Source organism: Aulonocara stuartgranti, assembly GCF_965226115.1.
Source record: "Aulonocara stuartgranti genome assembly, chromosome: 18".
Taxonomy (NCBI): domain Eukaryota; kingdom Metazoa; phylum Chordata; class Actinopteri; order Cichliformes; family Cichlidae; genus Aulonocara; species Aulonocara stuartgranti.
In genome coordinates, this window is record NC_138954.1 from 480,107 (window position 1) to 495,617 (window position 15,511).

General features: G+C 48.7%; 2 protein-coding genes and 1 long non-coding RNA gene across 4 annotated transcripts; 1 reads left to right on the plus strand and 2 right to left on the minus strand.

Annotated features, from left to right (window-relative positions):
• The first annotated feature begins 1,222 nt into the window (after window positions 1-1,222).
• tmub1 (transmembrane and ubiquitin-like domain containing 1) lies at window positions 1,223-3,538 on the plus strand. Of its 2 annotated transcripts, none has more exons than XM_082514105.1 (3): window positions 1,223-1,344; window positions 2,254-2,740; window positions 2,855-3,538. In XM_082514105.1, the coding sequence occupies exons 2-3, from the start codon at window positions 2,283-2,285 to the stop codon at window positions 3,204-3,206; spliced, it is 810 nt and encodes a 269-aa protein (XP_082370231.1). In that variant the 5' UTR covers window positions 1,223-1,344; window positions 2,254-2,282; the 3' UTR covers window positions 3,207-3,538. The 2 variants fall into 2 exon arrangements, with proteins under 2 accessions (XP_082370231.1, XP_082370232.1); XM_082514106.1 differs by having other exon boundaries at window positions 1,235-1,392.
• LOC309694229 lies at window positions 3,324-4,100 on the minus strand. Its single transcript, XR_014272827.1, has 2 exons — window positions 3,867-4,100; window positions 3,324-3,780 (listed from the first exon to the last, which is right to left on the minus strand). It is a non-coding gene; the product is annotated as an uncharacterized lncRNA (long non-coding RNA).
• Window positions 4,101-5,888: 1,788 nt separating this feature from the next.
• LOC309694227 (uncharacterized protein) lies at window positions 5,889-9,932 on the minus strand. Its single transcript, XM_082514107.1, has 4 exons — window positions 9,652-9,932; window positions 7,572-7,677; window positions 7,402-7,493; window positions 5,889-7,334 (listed from the first exon to the last, which is right to left on the minus strand). Exons 1-4 carry the CDS (start codon window positions 9,652-9,654, stop codon window positions 7,308-7,310), a joined length of 228 nt encoding a protein of 75 aa, XP_082370233.1. The 5' UTR covers window positions 9,655-9,932; the 3' UTR covers window positions 5,889-7,307.
• Between the last annotated feature and the right edge of the window lie 5,579 nt (window positions 9,933-15,511).

Here is a 15,511-nt window from a genome sequence, read left to right on the forward strand (position 1 = left end):
AACATCTGCAGGAAGCTCCTGAGGATGTTTTACCAGTCGGTGGTTGCTGGAGTACTTTTCTATGCTGTGGTGTGCTGGGGGAGCAGCACAGCAAAAAGGGACTCATCCAGGCTGGAGAAACTGATCAGGAGGGCTAGCTCTGTGGTCGGCATGAAGCTGGACACTCTGGTGACAGTGGCAGAGAAAAGGACATTAAAGAAACTGATGGACATTATGGACAATGCTGGGCATCCTCTGCACACGGCCATAAACAACCAGAAGAGTCTGTTCAGTGACAGGTTGCTTCTCCCAAAGACAAGAACTAACAGACTTAAAAACTCCTTTGTCCCACACGCCATCAAACTGTTTAACTCCTCTCTGGAGGGGAGAGGGAGGGGAAACAGGAGGACAAAGGAGGGGAACAACTAAGCTGTAGTGCCTCTTCACCTCACTGTGCAATACCTTTGTTAAAAGTCAACAGTGCAATAGACTCAATACTTGAAATGTGCAATTCACTTGTATTTTTATTTTTTATTCCTATTTATTCTATTTATCCCCTTTGTATATTTTATTTATATTTGTCTCTGTATTTATATATGTGTGTGTGTGTGTGTGTGTGTGTGTGTGTGTGTGTGTGTGTGTGTGTGTGTGTATATATATATATATATATATATAACAATTCTGTAACTGTAACTTCGGTCGTTGCTGTGCTTTTTGGAAGTCGAATTTCCCAGAGGAACCCACCCGAGGGATTAATAAAGTTCTATCTTATCTCTTATCTCTTATCTTATCTTTCTTCTGGTTACGTCATAAGGATAATCGCGACCAACAGAAATATGCATGCGCAGCCTCCACTGGAGGGTGATGGTTTTACAAAACCAAAGGAAAACAGGAGAGAGGAGACGGTTATATCCTGACTTAGATTTGGGCATGCTGGTTTGAACAGCACGTTGTTTTTAATGAGAAAACACTGCACAGGGGAGCGTGACTGCACCAGAGAAGAAGAAACAATAGAACATGTTTTAGTGCATTGTCAGAAATATGCTCGGTGAGATGAAATTGAAACTGGACTTGGTTGATATAAGAACTGGCGAAGTTATCAGGTCATATTTTGTTTTTTAAGGCAGACTCGTTTGTCTGGGAGGATTTGATTCATTTTTGACATTCAGTTCACACTCCACACCAGTTGGTGGCGGTAATGTACCATTTTGCTATTTGCCAACTGCCAATAAACAATATAAAGAAGAAGAAGGATCCGCTGGGTCCGCCGCGGAGCACAGCAGTAGAAGAAGAAGCGGCAGCAGGAAGTGATGCGGCTGTTAGCCTGCAGGCTAACGGGGAGGACATGAAGCTCCTGGACTGAACGTGAGTGACCGTCGACTCCTCGCGTCTCTGCGGAGACTCAGACTATGGGTCAGTGGCTCCCTGGGAGCGCGAGTTGTTAGCGCGTATCTTAGCGTAGCGGTTAGCTGTTAGCTCGGACTTTAGCGGAGCTGATTCAGGTGCGCCCGGGTGGCTCAAATGCCCGGATCTTCCGGTGAAACGCAACCAACAACTGGTGCCGTAACAAGGCCGCGGAGATAGGTGAGCAAATACCTGAGCAGAGAGCGTCAAAAATACACTTGATTAACAACCGGATCAATCATGGATCGATACCTGCTGACGGCACACAGGAAACCGGAAGTTAGCGTTGTGTAATGGCTTTTCATTCCACTGGTTGGACAGCCATGCAGGAAGTGACGTGCGAACCGTCAGGGGAGCTTTTCCTCTGAGTGTGTTTCCCCAAGATAAAGTCCCAGAGGTCACCCTGTGGTATGTGTAGTGGGGGGACAGGATGCTTGCTCTGATTGGACTAAACTGGGCGCAGGTGTAATGTAGAGGCGGAACTTTGACGTTTGCTGGGATTTTATCACGTTACAGGTGATCAGCTGCAGGTGTCCTGCAGATGTCCTGCAGATGTTCAGACGTTGGTTTCGCTCGTGTGTCTGAGCCGTCAGCTCGCTTTGAGTTAGGAAGTAACTCTGTCGACCTGAGAGAGGAGCTCACCTGCTCGTAGTACTCTCACAGTATTGTATGTATCACCACACAGTACTGCGATACTGTCGTGTGACATTGGAGCTGTGGGACACCTGCCCCTAAAGGTTTTTTTTTCTTTCTTTCCCTAGTTCTTAAAAAGCTTCAGTCATGCTGGAGTGAAAGGATAAGTGAGGGGTTCTCAGGTAAACAAGAAGTGTGTGTATATACCTGAAGCTAAGCTCCGCCCTCTCCCTACAGGTGTGTGAGCTGTGCTGACCTTGGCGGCGATGGCGCTGATCGAAGGTGTCGGTGATGAGGTGACGCTGCTGTTCGCCGCTCTGCTGCTGCTAACGGTGCTGCTGCTCGCCTGGATCTCCACCCGCACATCCGAGCCCCCTGAACACCTGTTCACAGGCTCCTCCCCTTTACAGAGGCCTGGGCAAGCCCAGCAGGACACGCCCTTTTCATCCACCGCCGCCTCCTCATCCCCCTACCCACCATCCTCAACCTCCACGTTCTCCATGTCCTCGTCCTCACCTTCCTCCTCTGTGAACGACAGCTTCCTGACAGAGGCTCCCCCCACACTAGAGGATGGACAGGTGGGAGGGGACGGGGTGAGGCGCAGAGGAGGAGACGGGGAGGGCGCAGCGTCTCAGCGGAATATGGTGGTCAGACTCAAGTTCCTCAACGACACGGAGAGGATGGCGCAGGTCCAACCGCAGGACACCGTCGGGTACATCAAGAGGTACGAGTACTGCATGTAATACTGCATAGTAGAGGAGTTTCGGTAAACCTGAAGCTCCTCCTCCTGGCTGTGCTTTTGGACCCGTTTGCTGACCTCTGACCTCTGACCCTGCAGGACCTACTTTGCGGGGCAGGAGCATCAGGTGCGTCTCATCTATCAGGGCCAGCTGCTGCAAGACGACGCGCAGACACTCGCCTCGCTGAACCTCGCTCATAACTGCGTGCTGCATTGCCACATCTCGCAGCACGCGGCGCGGGGGGCGGCGGGGGGCCAGCGGGCGGGAGACCAGGTGCGCGTGGCGCTGAACGTGGGCAGCCTGATGGTCCCACTGCTCGTGCTCATGCTGTCCGTGCTGTGGTACTGTCAGATCCAGTACCGCCAGTTCTTCACCGCCCCCGCCACCGCCTCGCTGGTCGGGGTCACCATCCTCCTCAGCCTGGTGGCCTTTGGCGTCTACCGTCGCTAGCCTCCCATGGGCCGGCGGGGGGTATGAGACGCTACCTGCAGTTAGTGTTTGTTTCTGTTGCCATGGAGACGTCGTGAGGACAGAGACTCTTATCATTAGATCACACGTTTATCTTCATCATCAGCGTGCCTCTTTGATTTCTGTGGGAGGCACAGACACACCTGTGTGTGTGTGTGTGTGTGTGTGTGTGTGTGTGTGTGTGTGTGTGTGTGTGTGTGTGTGTGTGTGTGTGTGTGTGTGTGTGTGTGTGTGTGTGTGTGTGTGTGTGTGTGTGTGAGAGAGAGAGAGAAAGTTTCAGCTTTTGGAGAAAATCTATTAAACCTTTAATTTATCCCGTGGTGTCTGAGTGTGTGTGTCACACCTATACAGGTGATTCTGAGGGTGGAGCTGCTGCAGTCACATGGCTGGTTGGCATCATCTGATTGGCTGGGCGGTCAGCGTTGGGGAATACAGATTTTTCCTTAGCGACAGGTGGTTGCTAAGCAGTCTCTAACCATCCAGGATCAGCTGATAATGGAGTCCATTTCCAGGGTGAAGATTATTATATGGGCTCTTATGTTTGACCTTTGACCCTCTGTGTAGCAGGAAGTGTGTAATGTTACAAAATAAAGTTGGATACAAAATGCTCAGAATGAAAGAAGTCATGTGACGACCTCAGACCTTTTCTATAATGTGATTGGTCGGAGCTGCTGCTTTGACATGTTCACAGGTCACGGCTCTGTAAATCCAGATCCTGACGACTTGAACCAAAGTCACGAGGAGACGACGGCGAAACCTCAAAACTGTCAAAGTCGCCGACGTCACATCAGCGGCACGAACTCCTCAAATACAACATGTCGAAGAAGACGGAGAGGTGCACAGTGTGGCCCAAAGTTAGGAGCAGGAAGACTGACCATCAGGTTATCAGGTCATTATCAAACCTACAAGCAAATATTAGAAATTCAGCTCCAGTTTGAATTTACTGTCAAAAACTTCAATCAGAGATCAGTAAGTGAAGAAATAACAGACGTGAAGACGCACGTTTCTAAAATATAAACGATTGTTGTAATAAACCCGAGCCCACTCACAATGACAGACAGTATGAAACTAGATGAGTTACAGATCTCGGGTCTGGAGTTAAGAGGAGGAGAACAATGTGGTCCTGTGCACAGGTTCAAACAGCTGATGGTTGGTGGTGTAGCAACGCCACCTGCGCAGCTCGAGATTCTCGACTGATTCCTTCGTGTTCCTACAGTAGACTTCAGAGACACGTGTGAAGATCAAATAACCACCACAGAAGCTGATGCAGCGATTGGACGTCCTTCTAACAGAGCCCAGGCTGGACGGCCTCACAGGAGATTTCTACAAACGTTTCTGGGAACACATCGACGGCCTTTTACATCGAGTATCGGTAAGAATGTTTCAGACTTCCACGCTGCTGCCCACAATGAGACCCGGACTTATCGCCTCAATTCCAAAGCCCAACAAGGAGACTAAGAAACTCCGAATGTCTTCACTGCTCGTCTTTAGATAGCTCTGTCATGTCTCGTTTCAGAAACGCAGTCAGGTCTCTTCACAGGAGGATCGGTTCACAGTGACAGAGCAGTGCTGGATACAGGAAGCTGATAAAGACGATGGATTGTTACAAAGCCTTCGACTCAGCCTTGATAAAGTCCTTGAACACTTTTGGAGTTAAATTCAGAAACGTGATTTGTGTTTGTACCACATTATTAGCAGTTGTGTCGTTGTACCCGATGGTACCAACCCTAGCTTTAAAGCTAATGTTGGAATCTCTCCATATGGATTCATATTGGTCACCAAGATGTTGGCGATTCATCTTCAAAAGTTCAATGACATAAAAACATTTAATGTTTTAGCCACAGATATTATGATAAGTCAACGGATGACACAGCAATATTTTTAAAAGATAAACTCCAAGATCCACTAACTATTGAAAAATTGCTGTCTCAGGCATCTGCACTACTACTATTGTCATTAGTACTATTAACATTACTATTATATCATCTGGTTTAACATTAAACGTTAGAGAATGTGAAGTCCTTGCTGTACCTGATGCAGCAGAAACAGATGTTTGTAACATTCCTGTTAACTCCAAAATGAGATATTTGGGAATCTCACAAAGGACCAAAAACAAAATCAGTCGTTGACGTGGAGAACAAACTGAACTCATGGCTTCAAAGAGATCGATCCATGGTGGGCAGAATTTATCCAACAAATATGGAAAGTTTATCCAGATGTATCTTCCTGACATGCTGCCATTCCAGACAAACGCTTCAGCCTCATTGCATGAAAAACGGCTGCTTGATCAAAGATGGTAAAGATGGAGGTTTGAAAGCCACAGACGTCCACAGCCTGAACGGGACCTCAAAAATAAACATCAAAGATGATGATCCTGGTACTCTGGTCCAAACGAGTTATTCAGTGGCCTGAACTTTCTCCTTATCACACTCTCCTATCTGTGAAACAGCTGCGGCTGTGACCCCGACACTGGTGCCACAGCTTCAGAGGTCAGAGTTCAAATCTATGCTTGCGCTCGCTCACCTGTGCACTGCACACACAGGTGAGATCGTACCTGACCAGCGCCTGTTCAGCCCGAGCTTCAACATTTACCTTCGTCACCGACCCGCACACACGGGGCTTTTATTTTGATCATTTGTTTGATATTTTGACATCAAACACCTGCACAGGTAAGCAGGCAGGAGGTCTGCAGGTGGAGTTCTGGAAGGCCAAGTGTGGGCATCAACACTGAAACACACAAACACGCCATGGATACAGCTGATCACATGACCTCTACAGTTTACAGGATAACTAATCAGATATCAATAACAGTGATGTCACCCGATCAATACGAGCTGATGGAGGCTCTTTCTTCTTTTCCTGAATGACTTTCTGTAGATTGTTTACGTGATGGATACAAACAAGCTCACCTCCAGCTGTGCAGCCAGATGTTGGGCTGTAGCAGGACGGTCTCTGTGTGGGGGAGGGGCGAGGAAGACGAGGAACCTTCGCTCAGCTGCCTGCTGCAGACTGCCACCAAACACACAGACCAGGCTTTTACTTTGAAAGGTTTGACAGGCCGACTAGTCTGTTAGTGGGCGTGTTCTGCTTCAGTCACACCTGCCACAGGTGTTTGTCAGTGACATCACTGGACGCCGAGTGTGACGTGGCGCTTCATAATGAATCGGGTTCACTTCCTGTGAGCGGATGAAGGACAGCAGAGAGTCTCCAGGTGACTCACCTGTATGCTGAGTCTGTCCAGTGCCTCGACCTGAAACAGACACGCACGGCTGTACAGCTGGCCAATGAACAGGTCTGGACAGGTGAGCCTTTGCCTCTCTCTGGAAGTCCTTCAGGGTGGGCGGAGTCACAGCTGTCAGCCGTATGTAAGGAACTCCTGAAACACCAACCTTCTGTCGCTCCACCATAGCTGAGAATATGTGTTGAGCCCCACCCTCAGAAGCTCCGCCTCTTCTTTCACCTGTGTCACACGATCAACTCCTGTTCCAGCACAGAGACACACTCTGGATTTTGCCGCAGAGACACCTGCAGAGGCACGTACGGGTGAGCCGGACAGAAAGGGAGAGATGAGTGAGAGAACAGGTGTGCATGCAAGAGCGATATCAGGTCACCTGGTAGTTGCCATTGCAACTCACAGATATCCTGAGCGGCAGACTTGCTGCGACGTAAACATCGCTGATGATGGTGCTCATGAGGTGTGACAGGCCGCTGCCCCCTGACCCTTCAAATACACTTCCTGTTTCCTGTAGCTGCAGACTGACTTCAAACAATGTAGCCCCAGTGCCACCAGGTGAGTCTACCTGTGGGTTTGTGCCGTCAGACAGGAAGCGCAGCGCTCAGTGCAGCAGCTGGAACAGCCCGTCCTGCACGCAGCCGTTGACATAGTCCAAGCACTTGGTCTGCTCTGTACAGACTCCTGTTCACCTGGGACAGGTAACAAAGGTGCTTCAGAAGCTGGACCTAAAGCACCTCCTACAGGTGCTGTGTTACCTGAGTTAACCTGAGCAGCTCTTGTCCCTCCTCTTCGATGCGTCTGCAGGTCTCCTTTGAAGCTCTGCCCTCCAACAGTGAGTCACGTGAGCGCTACAGCAAGTGAAGCTCCGCCCACCCCTGTAAAGACACACACCTGAGTACAGGTGAAATGATGGCAGAGTCTAGGCTGAGGGTTGAAGCTTACCTGTGTGAGGTGTGCGATGGCTTCCATGTTGTCTCTGGCCTCCATCACACTAGAGTGGAGGTCCAACACCAGCTCTACCTGCAGCTGCACACCTGGACACACACACAGGTGTAATAATGGACCCGCTCCACCATGTTTTTGTGCCTATGATATCATGTGATATATGTCACCTGTGATGCTCCAGGTGTTCCTCTCCAGCTCTGACAGGGTCGGGTTCAGGCGGTTCAGCTGGTCCTGGATCAGAGGAAGCTCCGCCTGCAGAATGCCAAGCACCACCTGAAATTGGACCAAGTCACATGTCACTTGAACTTCCCCCCTACACCTGCAGCTTCAGAGCTTTGGAGCTCTGTGAGTTGAGCGGGCGGAGCTTCATGTCTGTCTCTGCTCTTTTATCTCAGTTACCTCAGCACCGCCTGCACATGTACACACAGGTGAGGTGAGAGGTCCCCCCGGTACACCTGACCTCAGACCCCAGCTTCAGTACCAGCCAGTCAGAGGCCAGCAGACAGGTGTGCGTGCTCTGTGTCTGACTCACCTTGAGGCTGCAGCCGAGCTCGAGCTCAGCGAGGATGAATTTGGCACCTGAATCCAGCTCACAGCTCCACTCTGACCTCACGGTGTCTCTGAAGTCCTACAGAAGGTCCATGAGCTCCTCAGACCTCTGCTGGACCAGCCGGGACTCACCTGAGTCAGCACACCTGAACAGGACACAGCTGTTACCTGCCGAGTCCAGCGGCCAGGACAAATGCAGAGTTCATCCAAAGGTCACCAGCAGTCAGCATCATCTGACCAACTATTGTTGTCCATTCCACGGACTAACCTCAAATCTCGTGGTGATAGATCCTTCTCTGTGGCAGGTCCCAGACTTTGGAATAGTCTCCCCTTTAATATTAGATCTGCTCAAACTCTTGAGCAATTTAAATCTTTACTAAAGACACACTTTTACGCTCTGGCTTTTAACACATTATGACCCAAGCATTTTGGATTTATCTGAATTAGTTAGTATTGTTTCAATTCTTCTATTTTATTGTTATTATTGTATTACACTGTAGTTTTTAATTTTATTGTTATTGTTAAGCACTTTGTGCAGCATCGGCTGTTGGAAATGTGCTATATAAATAAATCTGACCTTGACCTTGACCTTGACTGAACCAGATCAGACTGGACTGAACTGGATCAGACTGGAGCAGTCCTTTACCGCGGACAGCGGCTCCCCGCAGTCCTCCGGGGCCTGGCTAAGCACAGACACCAGCCACCAGTCCAGGTCAGACACCTGCAGCTGGAACTGATCCAGGTGGAGCTGAAAGCTCTGAAGGGGAGGAGTCACAGCGATGCAGGAAGCACCTCACAATAGCAGGCCGAACCCAGGTGGTCCTCGGGGTCGGTGGGGTTGCACCTGAGGTTGGACAGGTGCGTCATGTGACCCAGGAAGTCCTGGTAAGCCTCCTGAACCACATCGGTCCACTTCCTGCCTCTGACCACGCCCAGGACTGTCTCATTCAGCACGTACAGCTGCAGACTGGAGCAGAACACTTCCTGTTAGAAAGGGCAGGCATTAATCAGCAGGAAGTGATGTCACATGTCACAAGTGTTTAGTCTCAATGTCTCTCTGCATCCCAGCATGCACTGCTTTGAAGGACACAGGGCATTGGTATGAGCAGGTGTGATGATGAGTTCAGGTGATTACGGCAGCGCTAACATTATGACTTGCAGGTTTTGGACTCATCTCATTGGCTGTTTGTTGTAGGCGGATGTCAGTGCCACGACCTTCTCTGTGCTGGACCCAACGACCAGAGCTGATGTGAGGAGGTCTGGGACATGACCAATAGGGGGCGCACTCGCACAGCGCGATCTTGGAGGAGATCGCGTCAAACAGAATCGTGCGACACGTGACACGAGCAGCGGCGTGAACCTTTGACAAGCTTTACTTTTGTCTGATTAGCCACATGAAAATCCAAGATGGTGGCCATTTTTCAGGGCTGCTGCTGGATGACGTGAAGGTTCCATAGTTGGTGCTTCCAAAGAGACCAATCCTGATGCAGGAATCCAGACACTAGCTCCGCCCACTCCACCACCGTGCTGTCACAGTCATGGAGATTATAGTCTGACAGCTTCCTGATAGCAGCCATGACTTCCTGTCAGCAGAGGTTCGTCTGTGCACACACACACACACACACACACACACACACACACTGTGTGTGACTAGTACTGTAAAGTAAGTAAAGCGCTATACAAATACAGGCCATTTACCATTTTACTGGTCACACATCGCTGTCGGGCCGTCACCTGTGTCGAGGTCCAGGCTGATGCTGATGAGCGTGAAGCTCCTGATTGGCTCCAGCTGCCCGTCTACTTTGACCTCCATGTGTGCGTCTGTCTGTTTTGCAACCGGGTGATGATGATGATGGTGGTGGTGGAAGTTCTGCCACCAAGGACCGCTCCATACATCGTAAAGCATAAATTCATTAACAGAGTTTGATCCCATGTGTCTGAGTAAACAAACATGAACGATTACCAATCAAATCAGCCAGGAAGAACATCCAATAACCATATCCAACTTCTTAATGGCAATGAACTGGTCTGCATTGGTGCATCATATCTTTATTCTCTTCCCCCTCCTGCCCCCCCCCCTCTTTCTTAAATAGATAACTATCATATCTGATATCATATCTCACAGTACAATAATATTGAATGGGTTGCATTGTTGTATTTTGTCATGTTTCTCAGGTCTTTGTCTGAATTTCTACGAACATTATTGCTAAGGATTGTCTTATTGCATTGGAGTCACACTGGGTTAAATATGTACACTTGGGTTTTAAGGGGTATTTATTATTTTCTTCTTTTTTTTGGGTTGTATGGAAGCCCCAAACGCAATTTCATTGTTCTTGACAATGACAATAAATAAATAAATACCAAATACCACGAGGGAAAATATGACCTCGTTAACATACCACTCCAGCCTTTCAACATCATGAAAAAACATTTGACATCATTTTTCAGAAACATCGGAGCTTAAAAAGATTTTTATCAGACTTACACATTTCATATTTTCACGCATTTTCAAAAGCAAGTGGTTCATGAACGCTGAATGACACGGCCGCTAATGAGCTGGCGTGAGGCTGTCCACCCTCCGGCACATAAACAGTCATGTTACCAAATCACAACAGTAAAGGTAATGCATTATAATCTGATTGAAATTTGATCTGTGACAAACAGAGGGCTTCACTGTTTCAGTAACAGCATGCACCTCCATCAGACAGCTGAGCTGTTTAAGAGAAACACTGACAGAGGCAGTAATCATGGCAGCTCTGAGCTCAAGATCCACGAAGCTGGGGTCTGTCAGACCGGGCAAGACCACAGGTGCAGGGATGGAGACGCCCCCCGGGTGGTAGTTAGCTAAGATCCTGTGGGACTTCCAGATACAGACAGACAAGCTGGTGATGGCTAACCAGCCGGACGTAGTGGTGGTGGAGAAGCAGAGGAAGACGGCTGTAGTGATACCAACATCAGGAAGAAGGAATATGAGAAGCTGCAGAAGAACCAAGTGCTCAGAGAAGAGCTGGAGGGTGAAGGTAGCAATGGTCCCAGTGTGGTGACTCCTGAGCCAGGTGAGTGGCTCCAGCAGATCGCAGGAACAACATCGGAGATCTCTGTCCAGAAGAGCGCAGTCCTAGGAACAGCTGAGATACTGCAGGACCCTCAGGCTCCCAGGCCTCTGGTAGAGGACACGAGCGTGAAGCCTGCTGGGCGAGAGCGGATCAATACTTTGTTTATACTTTATTATTACTTCAGTCTTTATGTTAATCAATTAATTGATGTTCTTTTTTTATCCTATACCCAAATTATATTCTTGTTTTTTATTTATTCCTTCTGTTATCTATTATGAGTACCTGCGTCTCCCGGGGTGCAGTATCACTTTCTTCCACCGGATGGAGCCAGATCGTCCTTTAGCTCAGGCCTACCACGAGCTGGCGGTAGTTCACTGAAGTGCGACGAGCCGAATGTGTTCAAACAGAAGTCACATTTACAGCCCTGTGTGCTCGCCGTCGCTCCACGGCAGCAATAACAGCCACACAGTGCGAATATATACCAACAGCTCAACTATGAATATGCAGAATATCACAGAGGTGCATTGTGGGTAATCCCAGTCTGTCTGAATGGGAAAATCAATTCCTCGATTGGACTTTCACACCAACACAAAGGTGACGTCACAAAACAACTATTTCCTTTTTTAATTACTCCGACTGTTAACAATTCTCTGACAGCCGCCGATCGGTCGCTCGTGACGGGATTTTTAACCAAACTGAAGCGTTAACAACACCAAATGGTTCCTGCCTTTCCATTTGGGCCGCCTTGGTTCTCTTTATCCAGTCGATGGTCTTTGTCGGCACCAGTTTGTTGGTTCTTTCATGAGAGAAGACACGATCTTCTGTTAAACCTATTAAGCTGTTAAAGGTTGGAGTGTCTGTTCCTCAGCTCAGCAGGGACGAAGAGCGCCACCCCCAGGCTGTAAGCAATCTTAATGTGATTGGTTAACTGGGTCAAACTGGGTCTCGGCTCATCTCCGCCCCCTGTGGCCATATGAAGACCACTCTTCCCACTTCACCATGGCAACCGTCTCTTGTCCTCCAGTCAGCCCTGCAGAGAGGGAGAGAGAGCACCTACACCTGGAGGTGCAGCTTTATTTTGGTGGACCCAGTGTGCTCCACCTCCGCGGTGTGCGGTAGGGCTCCGTCAGCACTGGTGTAAATGTGTGATTTCAATTGTGAGGGAGAAATTAAAAATACTGAGGTGAAAGAGCAAAAACAGGTTGCAACATGAGCTCCTGCATCTCTGTCCAGTCTGTTCTTTGGTGTGCGAACTCAAGCTTCAATAATCAGTCTTTGCTGCAGCTCATCTGATAAAATGACTGAGGTGGAGGAAACAGTGGTGCTGCGATGCTTGCTGCATGGACCAGAGACACTGAGAGTCCAGGTGAGACGTGCCAGTACCCACGGCACAGTCCCTTTCAACAGCAGGCTGCATGTTTGCTCATTCAGACTTGGGACAGACTGCAAAGGGTCTGCAAATACAGTCCCCATCAGAAGTTCACGACCACCTGAAAAATCACCAAAAACCATATTTGCATGGTTGGATCTTTGCGAGGTTCCAAAAACAAGGTTCAAAGGTGTTTTGTCTCACTCCCATTTCTTCTTGTTGCAGGTTGAAGCTCGACTTGGAACTTCGTTAAGATCCAAACATGCAAAATATGATTTTTGGTGGTCTTAAACTTTTGATCGTACATTCTGGGTGAAGGCGACAGTAAGCAGACCTCCATGCTGGATCGACCAGTGGCCCATGCTGTCTCACCTGAGAAGGGTTAATGAGGCCTTGCTGTGGAGCCGCTCGTGCTTCTGTGGACATTCAGTTTGGGGAAAGTGTCCACGCTGTTGTCTTGTGGATGTGGACGGCGTCTTTGTGGATTTTAACGACAGAAGAATGTTAGTCGTAGTCTAAGGAGCTCAGAAAGAAAAGCGTCTGGACTTCTTTAAGTTTCTTAAAGACGTTTCATCCGAGAAACTTCTTCAGTTCTAAGAGCGACTGGTAGAGAGTCCCAGATTTAACCCTGTGGGAGGGTCCCCAAGAGAGTCGTGGACCCCCTGTTGATCCTCTACCTAATCACGCGAGCTGATCGCTAACATCGGACACTCGTCTCTTATCTCTGGTTCTGTTCCATCTTCTCTTAAAACTCAACAATAACTCCCGTACAGGTAAAGAATGGTTCAGACCCTCCAATCTAAATCATTTCAGGCCAGTTTCAAATCTGCCTTCATGGCCAAAATTCTTTAAAAGATGGTGGCTGCACAGGTTCATGGACACCTCACTGGAAATAACTAACGAACAGTTTCACTCTGGCTCCCGTTCTTCTCACAGGAACAGCTCAGGTAAAAGTCCCCAATGATCTTCTGCTTGCAGCTGACTCTGGACTCATCTCCATGCTCATCCTTGACCTTGCAGCAGCATCTATTGGCATCAATGTCACAGCACTCGCCTGGTTTACCTCTTATCTGAATTGTTATTATTATAAGAGAGAGACCACATCAGAGAGCGCTATGGTTTCATCTGGATCTTGTCAGTGAGGTTGGTGGAGTTGATGCAGTGTTTTCCCCACGGTGGGTGCTGGGATGGTGGGAAGGTGTTTGGAAATGTTGTAAGTGGCTGAGTTTATGCTGCTAACAGAGGCTGTGTCCCGATTCAGGGTCTGCAGCCTTAAAGGCCGCATTTTAAGGCCGATTACGTCACAGCGACGCGACGAAGGCTGTCCCAATTCAAAGCTCGAAATGCGGCCCTCAAACGCGTCCTTCGTCTCCCTGCATTTTAAGGACGTGGCGGTGTAGACTTCGTTAATATGTGTGCACGCCATATAAACACTGGAAGGTGTGATGGAAAAACAACTTTAATAAAGAAACAATGAGTATAATAAAGTAGTGACTGCAAAGTAAAGTGAATCGCCTGGTGGTGAGGTGTGGAGCTTGCCATGTGTGGCAAACCTCAGAAACAAAACTACACAGCAGAAAAACAAAGTTGTTTTACTTTGTCGATGTGCAGGGACGAAGCAGCGACAGGTGGGTTACAGGATTTCCAGTGACTGAATATTTTCACATTTTTGTCATCCATCAATTTTATCACCTATGTGCAAGTTGTCATGGAAACTGATGAGCAGCCACTGATCAATGATCTCTGATCAACGATGTTGCTTCAGTGCTGCTGCCCTAACGACAGCTCCAGGCGGCTTCGCGGCGTTCTCTCTGATTAAGTTTCAGCGTCATCGTGACGATCTCACGCCGTCATCGATCGCAGAGCCTCTTTGAACTCATCGGTCCTTCCAGCTGATGCAGCATTTACCTGCAGGACGGGTCTGACACAGCGAGCAGCGAACAGTCATCCATCAGTGCTGACGGTCTCCACTGAACACGAGCACAGTGATGCTTTTCTTCAGTGGCTCCGCCCACACACCGAAGGATGAGTTTCGAGCAGCTTTTGTGGCGATCGGCCGTGAGAGAGGCAGCGCTCCCTCCTCGGGTCCCTCACACTCTGAAACCTCAGCTGCATTTCAGCACTTTCACCTGTGCAGCCAGTCACCGCCCACTTTCAGACAGGCACCGATACAGGTGTGGTGCTCGGACACCTCGGCTGTGGTTTGGCTTTTGGAGTCTAGTAGAGACGCTTTATTAGAGACCAGTGAAAACCAGCACTCATCCTTTTAATGGTGGCAGCGCTGAGTCACACAGGTAATGTGTCACATGATCTTCTGCCATTTTTAGTAAAGGAATATGATTCAGTCAGCTACGAGGGCCTGGCTGAAACATGTAATGTGACCGGACTGTGGTGGTGTTTAACGTCAGAGACAAAACTGTGGATTTATCTCAGTGGGTGAGGTGCTGTGACGTGGATGAGAGCTTATCTGCGAGTGTGTTTGTGGGTTTCAGATGAAGAGCATCATCAGTGCGTGCCTTTGTCTTCTGGTCTGTGTTCGATGTCTACAGCAGGCGGCCGGCTCGTCTGCAGAGCGTCCAAAACTCTGCAGTCACACCGCTGACTCGCTCAAACAGAGGAGCTCAGTAACTCCTGTCATCAGCCGCTACGCTGGCTGCCGACCGTCTGTGTGGGTGTGAAGTGGTCAGACTCAGCGTCCAGGAGGGCGGTAGGGAAGCAGACATTTCAGGTTTACAGTGGACCCTATCATACGTGAAACTCAACAAAACTTCCACCCAAGGTAACAAAACTCAAAAGGATTTGGTGACACAGCTCACCTCTGCTCTCTCACCTGACTCTGGCAGAGACTGACTGTACACAGGGCCAATTAATCTCACTTCAATTAGTCCGGCAAGCTGAGGGACCTAAACCTCTACACAGATGACTGAAAATGGCAAAAACCTCCTCACACATTTACACAAACGGCTCTATTTATGAAAAAAGAGACCTTGAAACAAACAAAAGGAAGGATGTCTGTGGTAGAAGAAACCCCTCCTCTTGATGTCACGTCTGACATCAGCAGCACTTTGAAATGAGGCCTCTCCTCACACCTGACCCTCATGAAGACTGAAAGAAAGAACAAAGTATAAACAAA